The sequence below is a fragment of the Chiloscyllium plagiosum genome, chromosome 11 (genome assembly GCF_004010195.1).
Source record: "Chiloscyllium plagiosum isolate BGI_BamShark_2017 chromosome 11, ASM401019v2, whole genome shotgun sequence".
In the NCBI taxonomy this organism is placed as follows: Eukaryota; Metazoa; Chordata; class Chondrichthyes; order Orectolobiformes; family Hemiscylliidae; genus Chiloscyllium; species Chiloscyllium plagiosum.
The window spans coordinates 76,495,181-76,506,916 of record NC_057720.1 but is presented as its reverse complement, the minus strand read 5'-3'; the positions used below and the strand labels follow the sequence as shown (position 1 = coordinate 76,506,916).

At 39.1% G+C, this 11,736-nt stretch overlaps 1 protein-coding gene across 1 annotated transcript in view; it reads left to right on the top strand.

The window, feature by feature from the left end:
* Positions 1-11,394, top strand: part of tmco1 (transmembrane and coiled-coil domains 1) — a 27,674-nt gene extending 16,280 nt beyond the window's left edge. The window contains exons 6-7 of the mRNA XM_043699855.1: positions 7,238-7,382; positions 10,799-11,394. Of these exons, the coding sequence (XP_043555790.1) occupies positions 7,238-7,382; positions 10,799-10,897 (244 nt within the window). The 3' untranslated portion in view covers positions 10,898-11,394. The remainder of the gene's footprint in view (positions 1-7,237; positions 7,383-10,798) is intronic.
* The last annotated feature ends 342 nt before the right edge of the window (positions 11,395-11,736 follow it).

The window sequence follows — 11,736 nt, the reverse complement described above, 5'->3', positions numbered from 1 at the left end:
GAGGTGATGAGGTTATGGATGGTCTGGGAGATGATGGTTTGGTGGTGAGGGGTGGGGTCATGGTCAAGGGGACGGTAGGAGGAGGTATCTGCGAGCTGGCGTTTGGCCTCAGCGGTGTAAAGGTCAGTGCGCCAAACTACTACTGCGCCTCCCTTGATGGTGAGTTTGGGGTTGGAACGGAGGGAGTGGAGGGCTGTGCGTTCCGAGGGTGAGAGGTTGGAGTGGGTGGGAGGGGTGTGGGAGTTCAGATGGCGGTTAATATCGCGGCGGCAGTTTGCTATGAAGAGGTCGGGGGCAGGTAGGAGGCCAGCACGGGGTGTCCAGGTGGACGGGGTGTGTTGGAGGTGGGAGAAGGGGTCGTCAGAGGGTGGGCGAGAGTCTTGATTGAAGAAGAAGGCACGGAGGCGAAGGCGGCGGAAGAATTGTTCGATGTCACTCCGTGTATTGAATTCATTGACCCGAGAACGTGTGGGAACATTCATAGTGCTGTTAGGTAAGGAGTTCAGGATTCTGTCTGAGCAAAAATGAAGGAATGGCAATTGAGTTCTAAGGCAGGATGGTGTGTGCCTTTTGAGAAAACCTTGGTGGTGTTTCCATGCATCTACTTACTGCTCATGCTCCTCTGGGAGTAGAGATTGCACATTGTGAGTAGAGATTGCACATTTAAAAGTTGCTTTTGAAGGAGCCTAGATAAGTTGTTGCAGTACATCCAGTTGATGGTACATACATATTGCTGCCACTTTGTGCCCTGTTTTTTCCTGGATGGCTTGTTGAGTGCTGTTGGAGTTACTCTTGTCCAGTCATGGATTGTTTGTATGTATAACCAGAGTGTTAAATAATATTGGATGTTAGCAATGAGCACCCAATCTGAATCAGCACATTTACCAGAACATCAAAGATCAGTGGTTGTGAATGCTGCTTTTTTTTTTGAACAAGTGCTGTCAGCTACTGGTCTTGGCAAATACTGTTTGCCATTTGTTGCATAAGACCAGTATAATGGGAGCTGGTGGTTTCTAATCAATCTAAATGTAATACAAGGTCAAATATATATATATAGAGAATATAAGAATGACTCATATGACTATTTCCTTGAGGATTCTCCCTCAGTGCCTATATTTTTCCAGGACACAAATTTAAAGCAATTAGCAAAACAATCAAAGCCAAATTTATATTTTTTGTTTAAAATGTGCATTATGGTTTGAATTTGCTTCCAATAGCATTGCTAATGTAATCAAAAGTGCATTGGCTAAATGCTTCACAGGAAGACCATTGCAGGGCTGTGGGGAAAAGTAGGGGAGAGGAGCTAAAAGGTTAGAATTGCTGGAACAGCTGGGTTAAATGGTTGTCTTCTTTGTTATATGTCTTTAAATGCTAAGTATGCAATTAAATTGTACATGTATCCCTGGTATCATGCTGTCAAAAACATTTACGACCCAATTAATTAATCTTTAACATTAAATCTGATTAAAAGAAAAGGCCATTTGTCCTTGTTCACAACTGATGTTCACACTTTGAATTATTGGGCAAAAATGCTCCTTGAGTTTTGGTAACCTAGTTCATTAAGCTGAGGGAAATAAATTTAATTGATGTTTCTCTTCATTTTTGTTGATCTTTCACGAATGAGTTTTATTGTCCCAGAGGTTTTGGAAAAATCTAGAGGACTTCTGTCACTCTCTATATAAAACCCAACTAATACTAAGATCTAGTAACAGAGGACAGAAATGTATGCACATTGTGTAATTGACATTTCCAAAGTGTGCTGCAAAAGTTGAGGCTTGTACACTTCTGGTCTGTTTGTGATTGTGAATAGCACTGAGGTTGGCAAGGGAATAAAATTTACTGAGTAGAGCACTTCAGTGTCTGTCACTGAAAGTGTCTTGGTGTCACTACTAACTGAGTTCTAAAGGACATTGCAGTAGACTCAGTCTGGCAGCTGGAGGCGAGGGAACCAATAATGAAAAAATATACCGGACTTCATGCTCACTAAACTCTGTTACAAATGCATATTTTCGTGAGAGTACTGATAGGAGTGATCAGCAGGATTGTAAACAACCTCAACTTGTAACATTGTGACTTTCATCGTCATTTACCATTGCCATCAAGCCAGGAGTTCAACTTTGGTGTGATCAAGAGTGAGAGAGGGCATGCCAGAAACAGCACCTGGCATACCCTAAAAACGAGGTGTCAGTTTGTTAAAGCTCCAGCATAAGACTGTTTGTGTTCCAAATAACATGTGGGATAGATGTATTCATTAGCTGTGGGAATCACTTAGCTTGAAGCTCAGCAGCCTTGCCACATCAGTGTCAACTAAACAACTCACTGGAAGAAATAGCCCCATCCTCAGTGACAGGAGAGTCCAGCACATCAGTGGAAAAAGTAAACCCGAAGTCTTTGACACCATCTTTATCCAGAAGTGCTGAATGGATATTGTGACCACCTCCTGAGGTCCCCTGTCTGACAGTTGAATTCATGCACGGGATATTAAGAAACAGTTGGAGACATTGAACACTGCAAAGGCGATTACCCTGGCAAAACTCCAGCAACAGAATTGAAGACTACGCTCAAAACTAGCCATGCCCCTAATCCTGATACAACTCCAACACTGGTACTTATGTGGAAATTGAAAAATCCTGTCCACATGAAGCAGAACAAATGCATCCCAGCTAATTGCTGTTCCATTGGTCTATTCTCAATCATCAGCAAAGTGATAGACGATGTCATAGTGTTATCAAGTGACACTTGCTCAATAATAACATGCTCACTGACACTCACTCTGGGATCTGTAAGAGCCACTTATCTCCTGACCACATTACAGCCTTGGTGTAAACCTGGACAAAAGACCTGAAGTCAAGAATGACTGACTGACTGCTTTTGACATCAAGGTAACGTTTAACCAAGCATGGAGTCCTAGCAAAACTGGAGTCAGTGGGAATCAGCAAAAACTCTTAGACTAGTTGGGGATATACCTAGCACGCAGAATGATTGCTGTGGTTTCTGACACACCTATCCTAGCTGCTTTATTAATTATCTACTTTCTGTCAGCCATGATCATATTGAACGGTGGTGCAGGCTCGAAGGGCAGAATGGCCTACTCCTGCACCTATTGTCTATTGTCATAAGGTCAGAGAGGATCTAGCAATCTCTCCTTTGACATTCAATAGTATTACCATCACTTCACACATCGTAGGACTTACCATTACACAGAAGGTGAATTGGGCCAGACGTAAATTCTAAGGCTACAAGAGTATGCCAGATGCTGGGAATTCTGCAGCATGCAATTGTATCTTGTCTCATCACTTGTGCTTTGCAAATTCTGTAGTGCTCAGGCCTTTTGGACTGTCTTGGAATACTGTCAATGCATGGATGGGTGCATCTCCATTGCACTCAAAGCTCAATAGCATCCTAAACAAAACAGCCTGCTTGATTGGCACTCCATTTACCCTTCACTACCAGTGCACAGTGGCAGCAGTGTGAATCATCTACAAAATGCATTGCAATTCTCCATGACTTCTGCATCTAGAAGGGCAAGGCAGGAGATGCATAAGAACACTACCATATGCAAGCTCCCCTGCAAGTTACACACCATCCTGACTTGGAACTATATTGTTGTTCCTCATCTATCACTAGGTCAAAATCTTGCTATTAGCACTAGGGTGTCCTTACACCACATGGACTGCAGTCATTCAAAAAGGTAGCTCACCACCACTTCCTTGAGGGCAATAAGTCTTGGCTGAGCCAGTGGCACTCACATCCCATAATATATATATTAAAAAGTAACCAAAACCTATGTGATTTGTTAATAGGCTAGCATGTCATTGCAATATGCCTGTCCTTACAAATGAATTCTATGGAATATGATTTGAAAACTATACCTTTTAAGTATCTTTTACTTTAGCTATTCTGATGTTGTGATGTTTGAGTGATATGAACTCAACTTTACAAAGAAAACTGTATTTGCTAGAAATTAATTGAGTAGGAAGTAAGATGGAGACATCTGAACAACAGATTGTACTAATAAGTACAGAAGAAATGTGTATGAGAAAAATCTATAAAATATAAAATGCTATTTAATGCCCAGATGAGATTTGGTTCCAGGAAATTTGGGAATAAATGTGTTTTATAAAGTGTTCAGTATTTGATTATGGGTTTCCCTTCAAACTTATTTGTTTTAGATATCCAAACTTTGTAGAATGTTAATAGCATAGAATAGGTATCATGCTGAAATTACTCATTTGACACATTCAATCTGTGTCAGCTCTTTTGAAGGGTGAGCCAGTTAGTCTCACTCTTATGCTCTTTCCCCTGCAATTTTCCACCTTGAAGTCATTATTCAGTTCCACTTTGAAGGCTACAGTTGAATCAGTATCCACCATTTTATTGAGCAATGCATTTTAATTCAGTTTCTTTTTATTTATTCTGTCTTTCTGACGTCTATCAAATGTTCTCTTAATGTTAAATATTCAGAATTTGTCTTAGTGGCAAAATGTTATCCCATTATAAAAGCCTTTTTTCTTTGTGTTTTATGTGCTGCACATGATAGATGAGTACTTTACTATTTCATTTCCAATTTGTCTCTGTTCTTTGTTTCTCTCATCACATTCTGATTTAATAATGGCCAGTGACTAAGAGGAGAGCACTACAGTGTAAGTAAAAGAATGTAAAATTTATGAAGCCTTTTTCTTTCAGTCTGCAGCAAGGCATTATATACTTTGGGATGGAGTTATTTTTATTTGGGTTTAATATCTTTCATTGCTGGAGTATAGTTTCATTATTGTTTATATCGCCATGGAAGTCCTGTCATCTGAGATGACTGTGGCTGCTGGGTTTTTTTCGCAGTAATCATTGAATAGTCTAGAAACCCCGACTGAATTTTGCCCTGTTTTCCCAAGTGCAGTAATAATATCAATTCACTTAAAAACTGGGATTAGAAAAATAGATATTCTTGGTCTTTAAGAGTTAGTTCCACACAAAGAATTACTTTATGAAACGGCTGTTGGAGGATCTGGTTTAAAGTTTTTATTGTGAGCCATCTGATGTTAACTTTGCAATGTTGTTTTATATAAGATTCACTAAGACTATCCCATTCTCCATAGATTTTTCTGAAAGGGCAACTAAGTTAGATTCACTCCCTTTCTCTGTAACTCTGAAATGTGATTTCTCCTTATGTACGTATTTAATTCCATTTTGAAAGCCACAATTCCATCTTCCTCCACCACATTCTCAGGCAGTATATTCTACGTGCTAACCATTCCCCTTTTTCAAAAATAAAACTCAAGTTGCTGTTCGCTCTCTTGCCAAGCATCCTATGTCAGTATCCACTAGGTTTTTGACCCTTCCACATGTGAAGTTTCCTGTCAAGGTATCCCATGATTTTGAAAACAGCTACTCCTTTTAACCATCTTTCTTTCTGGAAAATAACCCCAGTTTATCCAATCCATAAAACCAATTGACGTTCCTCATGACTGGAACAATCTTCATAAATCCTACTTCCCTCAGCATCCTCCATTGAAACCCACTTCGTCCTGGTGACTTACCAACTTTTAAAAACAATTTGACTATTGAATCCTCCTCTTCATTTTTATTAGTCCATCCAGGTCTCCTCTACCTTATCTCTCACTATGACTTGAAAAACATCACTTTGGTGAAGGCAGATGCAAACTACACTTTTAGCATCTTGACCATATCCACTTCCTCTATGCATAATTTCCCCTTTTTTGGTCTCTAATGGGTCTCATGATGGCCCATGCTATTCTTCTACTGATATGCCTGTAGAAGTCTTTGTCCTTGTTCAGGTATAGCCTTGACTTGCAGCAGAATAGACTAGCTTTTATTTGTCATTTCTTCCGTATACAACTGATGCAGTAAAAATGAGACTGTTCCTCAGCAATTCAAAGTTGTGCATAGAATTTCAGATGGGAAAGAGTCCAATCATACTGTGTTTAAGGAGCCTGCTGGCTTGGGGGAAGAAACAGTTGCACAGTCTGGCCGTGAGAGACCGAATGCTCCAGCATCTTCTGCCAGATGGCAGGAAGGAGAAGAGTTTGAGCGAGGGGTGCATGGGGTCTTCCATAATGGCTCTTAGCCTTTCGGATGCAGCTTGGGTGTAAATGTCTGTAATGGAGGGAAGAGAGACCCCGATGACCTTCTCAACTGAGCATTCCAAAAAATGATCACCTTTAAATGACAAACAAGTTGTCAGAATAATTATTACATCACAAGTGATCGAAACATTATTAATTGACTATCTATCTATTTTCAGATTTTATTTTATTTCCTTTTTTCCCAATCTGACTACTTGGAATATTTGGCAAACAATCTTTGAACACTGTTCAGTGTGTTCAATGGCATTGTCTGAAAGTTGTCAGATCAACCCTCCCATTTCTTTTTCTTCCCACCCCTCCAAAAAAAACGCAAGCACACACTAATGCTCACGTAAACAACATACTCATGCACGTGCATGTATTCGCATGTACACAGTATGCAAGCACACACATATGCATGTTACTCCTTAAGACACTATTGTTTGAATATTACAGCTTCTAAACATTTGTAGACACCTTCAGTTTTTAAAAAATAAACTTCAGTGGGCAATTGTTGATTTGGTTTGCTTAGTTCATGGACCTGAACTCAAATCATTCACTTTAATAGCCCCAGAATACAGTATTTTTGTTTTTATGTTTTAGTATTTTGATAATTTTTCACTCTTTAGTACCATGAACTGGAACAAATAATTCCTTTATACCTTCAATTACGTTGTTTAAATTTTGTGCTCACTTTGTTTTTAATGTACAGTAACTTACTTTCATTTAATTCCACCCATAATAGGTCATCCGAAAAAAGAAATGATGGAACTATATTATTCTACAGGTTTCAAAGTTAGCAAACCAGTTGTTTTTGCCTTGTGGTTAAAGGAGTCATCTGAGCTTCCTTAAAATTCACATTCTTTTCATTATTTTATTATTTAAGAAATGGACCATGACAGTTGTACTGTACAATAGAATCTTCTGATTTTCAGATCATTCAAGGTGCATTAACTTTTACATTTCTGCCATGAGCTGTTTTCTGTAAGTTATAATGAACAACAACGGGAATTGCTGGAAAAACTCCGCAGGTCTGACAGCACCTATGCAGAGAAAACAGCATTAATGTTTCAAATACAGTGATTCTTCTTTAGAACTCTAGCATCATCAGTTTTTTGTTTTATTTTTGAATAATTTTGGGTTGTTTCTTTTTCCAGATTTGATGGACGAGTAGTAGCTAAGCTCCCATTTGTGCCTTTGTCATACATCCAGGGATTGTCCCATCGCAACCTTCTCGGAGAAGATTATACCGACTGTTCTTTCATTTTCTTATACATTTTATGTACCATGTCCATTCGTCAGGTAAGCATCTATCATTCCATTGAATAAATGGAATAAACTGTTGTAGTACAGCATGGAGAGTGCAGAGGAGGAAGAGGCGTGGAAAGAAATGTAGTTGTCCAATACAATACTTACTCAGAGCAAAGACTGCCAGGTCAAACTTGAAGTGAAAATAGAATCAAAACTCACTATTAATCTCTAACCTTATAAATATATATGGGCAAAGACTAATCTTTCTTTAGCTGACTTCAAAGTTGAAAGCCTCTATTAACAATAATTAACTTTTTGGCTGATAAAAATCGATATGGAAGGAAATCATGACAAGTAATAGTACACTGTGATATGGATTCAAGCCAATGTCGTTCAGTTCAAACCAACACTGCATTAGCCTGACAAAATTCACTACGTTCCTGTGCAAACTAGTTGATATGTGGTATTGGATTATGTCTGTCTTAATCCCACCACAAATGGTTTAAAAGCTAATTTCATTTCACAATGTATCTTTCTGGTTTACCTATGTATTATCAAACTGGATCAACTTCGCTTGAACATAGCTGGTGTTTATTTTGTGATGTAAATGTTTGTGTTTTCAATTTTAAACAAAGTAAGTGACAACCTAAGTGAAACAGATTTGTTTTTCAACTTGCTTCCTGTTGTTTCTCTATTTAATAATGTTGAGTGGAATTGGTTTGTATATGCATGGTTAAGAGTCTTACTTGATTTGTTGAGTTTTGTTTTAATTTTAAAATTGAGGTGACAAATACATTTTGCTTGCCACCTTGGAAGAGATGGAAGAAGTATAAATTCCAACTTAGAGTTCCTTCATGTTTCCTGTGTTTACATGCGGTTTGTGTGCATGTGTATATTTTTCCTTGTGACTGGTGTTTCCTGATGCAGAAATCTTATTTCACATTTTTTGTGGATAAAGTTTTTTCAAGTTTTGATATTTATTAATTCAAATTGATCTTCCTTGATGTTTTCAGTGGAAAAATGATTAGCTTTGCGTTTTACTCCACATTGAGTTTAAGCACTACCCTAAACAATTCTCACTGAATAATCTGCCCAGTGTATGGCAGGCACAGGGATGAGAGTGCTGGTTGTCTGAATATACAAGTTGCATAAGAATTGGCAGCTGGTAGAACACGACTCGGCGCTGCCATAAAGTGACCATGCTTTTTTGAAACTAAGTGGCCACGACTGCTCATAAATACCATCAATGAGGTTTTGATCAAAAGGGTGAGAAAGAGGCAATCAGTTCTCAGAAAAAGGAAATTTACACTCATTCTTATAAGTCGATTGCTATCCCTTGGTAAGGTCTTCAGGCGATCACAATACTGAATTCCCCTTTTGAAACTTGGACTTTATGGGGGGATACCACATGCTGTAGTGGGGGAGTTGCTTTCTGACTGCAGATTGCATGAAAATTCAGAATGATGGCATACCGGAAAATGGCCATTTTACTGTATTGTACTGTAGATTTGCTCGCTGAGCTGGAAGGTTTGTTTTCAGATGTTTCGTCACCATACTAGTTAACATAATCAGTGAACCTCTGGACGAAGCACTGGTAGCATAAGTTTCCTTGACGTCATTTCCTGTGGTGATGTCATTTCCTGTTCTTTTTCTCAGGATGGTAAATGGGAACCAAGTCAGTGTGTTTAAAGGAAACGTGAGGGGCAAGTTTTTGAATTGAATTGAATTTATTGTCACGTGTGCCAAGGCACAGTGGAAAACTTTATCTTGCAAGCAACACAGGAAGATCACAGAGTTAAGTAGCATCGATAAGTAAATAATAGGTAAACAACGGCAAAAACACAAGTACAGGTGAATATTAAGAATTTGTGAGTCCATTCAGTATTCTAACAACAGTAGGGTAGAAACGTTACAAAACCGGTTGGTGCGTGTGTTCAGGCTTCTGTACCTTTTCCTCGATGGTAGAGGTTGTAGAAAACATTGCCAGAGTGAGATGGATCTTTAAGAATGCTGGCGGACTTTCCTTGACAGTGGACCTGGTAGATGGATTCTATGGATTGGAGGTTGGCTTTTGTGATTGTCCAAGCCGAGTTCACCACTCTCTGTAACCGTCTCTGATCTTGAATGTTGCAATTGTCATACCAGATAGTGATACATCCAGACAGAATGCTCTCGCTGGCACACCTATAAAAGTTGGCAAGCGTATTTGCTGTCAAGCCACATTTCCTCAGCTGTCTGAGGAAGAAGAGACATTGTTTGGCCTTTGTAACCAGTGCATGAAGAATCCAAGAAAGCTTGTTGTAGATGACCCCTCCCAGGAGCTTGGCACACTCCACTCGTTCCACCTCTGTGCTGTTAATATGTAGGGAGGCATGAGTAACATGCCGCCGAAAGTCAATAATGAGTTCCTAGGTTTTACTGGGATTGACAGCTAGGTTGTTCTCAGTGCACCAATTTCCAGGTCTTCCATCTTCCGTCAGTAGTCTGTTTTGTCGCCATCTGAGATTTGACCAACTGTGGTGGTTTCATCAGCAAACCTATAAATGGCATTAGTCTGGTATTTGGCGCTGCAGGCATGGGTATACAGTGAGTACAGTAGGGGGCAGAGTACACACCCCTGGGGGGCTTCATTGTTGAGTGTTAGTGACGATGAAATATTGTCCCCAATCTTCACTGATTGTGGCCTGTGGGTCAGGAAACTGAGGATCCACTTGCAGAGAGTGAGGCTTAGTCTGAGATCACTAAGTTTAGTAATCTGTCTCGAGGGGATAATAGTGTTGAAGGCTGAACTGTAGTCAATGAGTAGGATTCTTACATAGCTGTTCTTGGTGTCAAGATGTCCTAGAGAGGAGTGAAGGGCAAGTGATATGGCATCTGACATGGATCTTTTGGTCCAATAGGCAAACTAGAATGGGTCAAGAGTAGTGGGGAGGCTGGAGTTGATTAATGCTATGACCAGCCTTTCAAGATACTTCATAACCACTAACGTTAGGGCTACTGGGAGGTAGTCATTGACACGTACTGCATGAGCCTTCTTAGGCACTGGAATGATGTTGGACCTCTTGAAACAGGCAAGGACAGTGAGTGGTAGGAGTCTGGAATGCAGATACAATGAGGGCATTTAAGACTCCTTTAGATAAACGCATGAATATGTATGGAATGGAGGGATTTGGACCAAGGGCAGGCAGAAGGGACTAGTTTCATTTGGCATCATGTTCAGCACGGCATCTTGGGCTGAAGGGCCTGTCCTTGGGCTGTACTGATCCTATTTGTTTTTATTTCTCATCTCTACCAAACCTAATGCTATATCTTGCTTTTTTGAACTAAGATAATTTCTAACGACTGTACTGATGAAATCCTTAATTAACAGTGCTGAGAAAGATTTTTTAACTAAGTTGTGTTCAATCTTATTACTAGACTTGATTTCAAACTATATTCTTGTTTCTATTGTTTTTCTTTCCCTATAGAATATTCAGAAACTACTGGGTCTTGCTCCGTCACGTGCTGCTACCAAACAGGCAGGAGGATTTCTGGGACCTCCACCTCAAGCAAGCAAATTCTCATGATGTAGTTGTAGCCCAATATTAATCTGATATCTATGTACTAAATGTGGCTCTTCATAGCTGAAAAGGCAATTTGAATTTTGTTTCTATCTAGCATTTAAATCTAGAAAGGTTGATGTGTAAAGTTATTGGAATACTTATGTGACATTAAACTGCCATTTTTTGAATACAGAATCACAAGCCAATTTGCAGCGTGGTTATTATGATTCTTTGAATTGTTGAACAGATAGTGAACTTAAGCCTAAAATAGCAAAATATCGAAATAAGTTATAAATTATAGAAATTGCTTCTTGATGGGTTTAATTAAATGTTCAATTTAAAAATGACTGTCTGATCTGAAATAATTTTGTTTTGAAATGTTAGTCTAAAGAATGGGAAGTTAACTTGTGATGAGGCTGATGTATTAAAAGAATAAAAATTTTTAATCTTTCAAGTTCCATGATTTTTAAATATGCAACAGTGGAAATAAAATCTGATTTCACTTTACAAATCAAGTTGAACCAAGTTGTAATGTCCAGTTTTTAAAATACTTTGAAAAGCATCCGATCCTGAATGTTGCCCTTTATTCCATGCATAGAAAAGTTTTCATTTCTTTATCTTTAGGTACATATTCTGGAATATGTATTAACACATTCTGGGGAAAAAAAAATCAGGTTTTGACTTTTGAATATTTTCTAACCAACCTATTCGGAGATGTTATTACATACCTCTGGAGCACGTGAGATTTGAACCTTGGTATCCTGGTCCAGAGGTAACAAGAGACTCTTTGGGCTTTGCTTTTGTCAATGGACAAGTCGAAGAGTGTGGTGCTGGAAAAGCACAGCTGGTCAGGCAGCATCTGA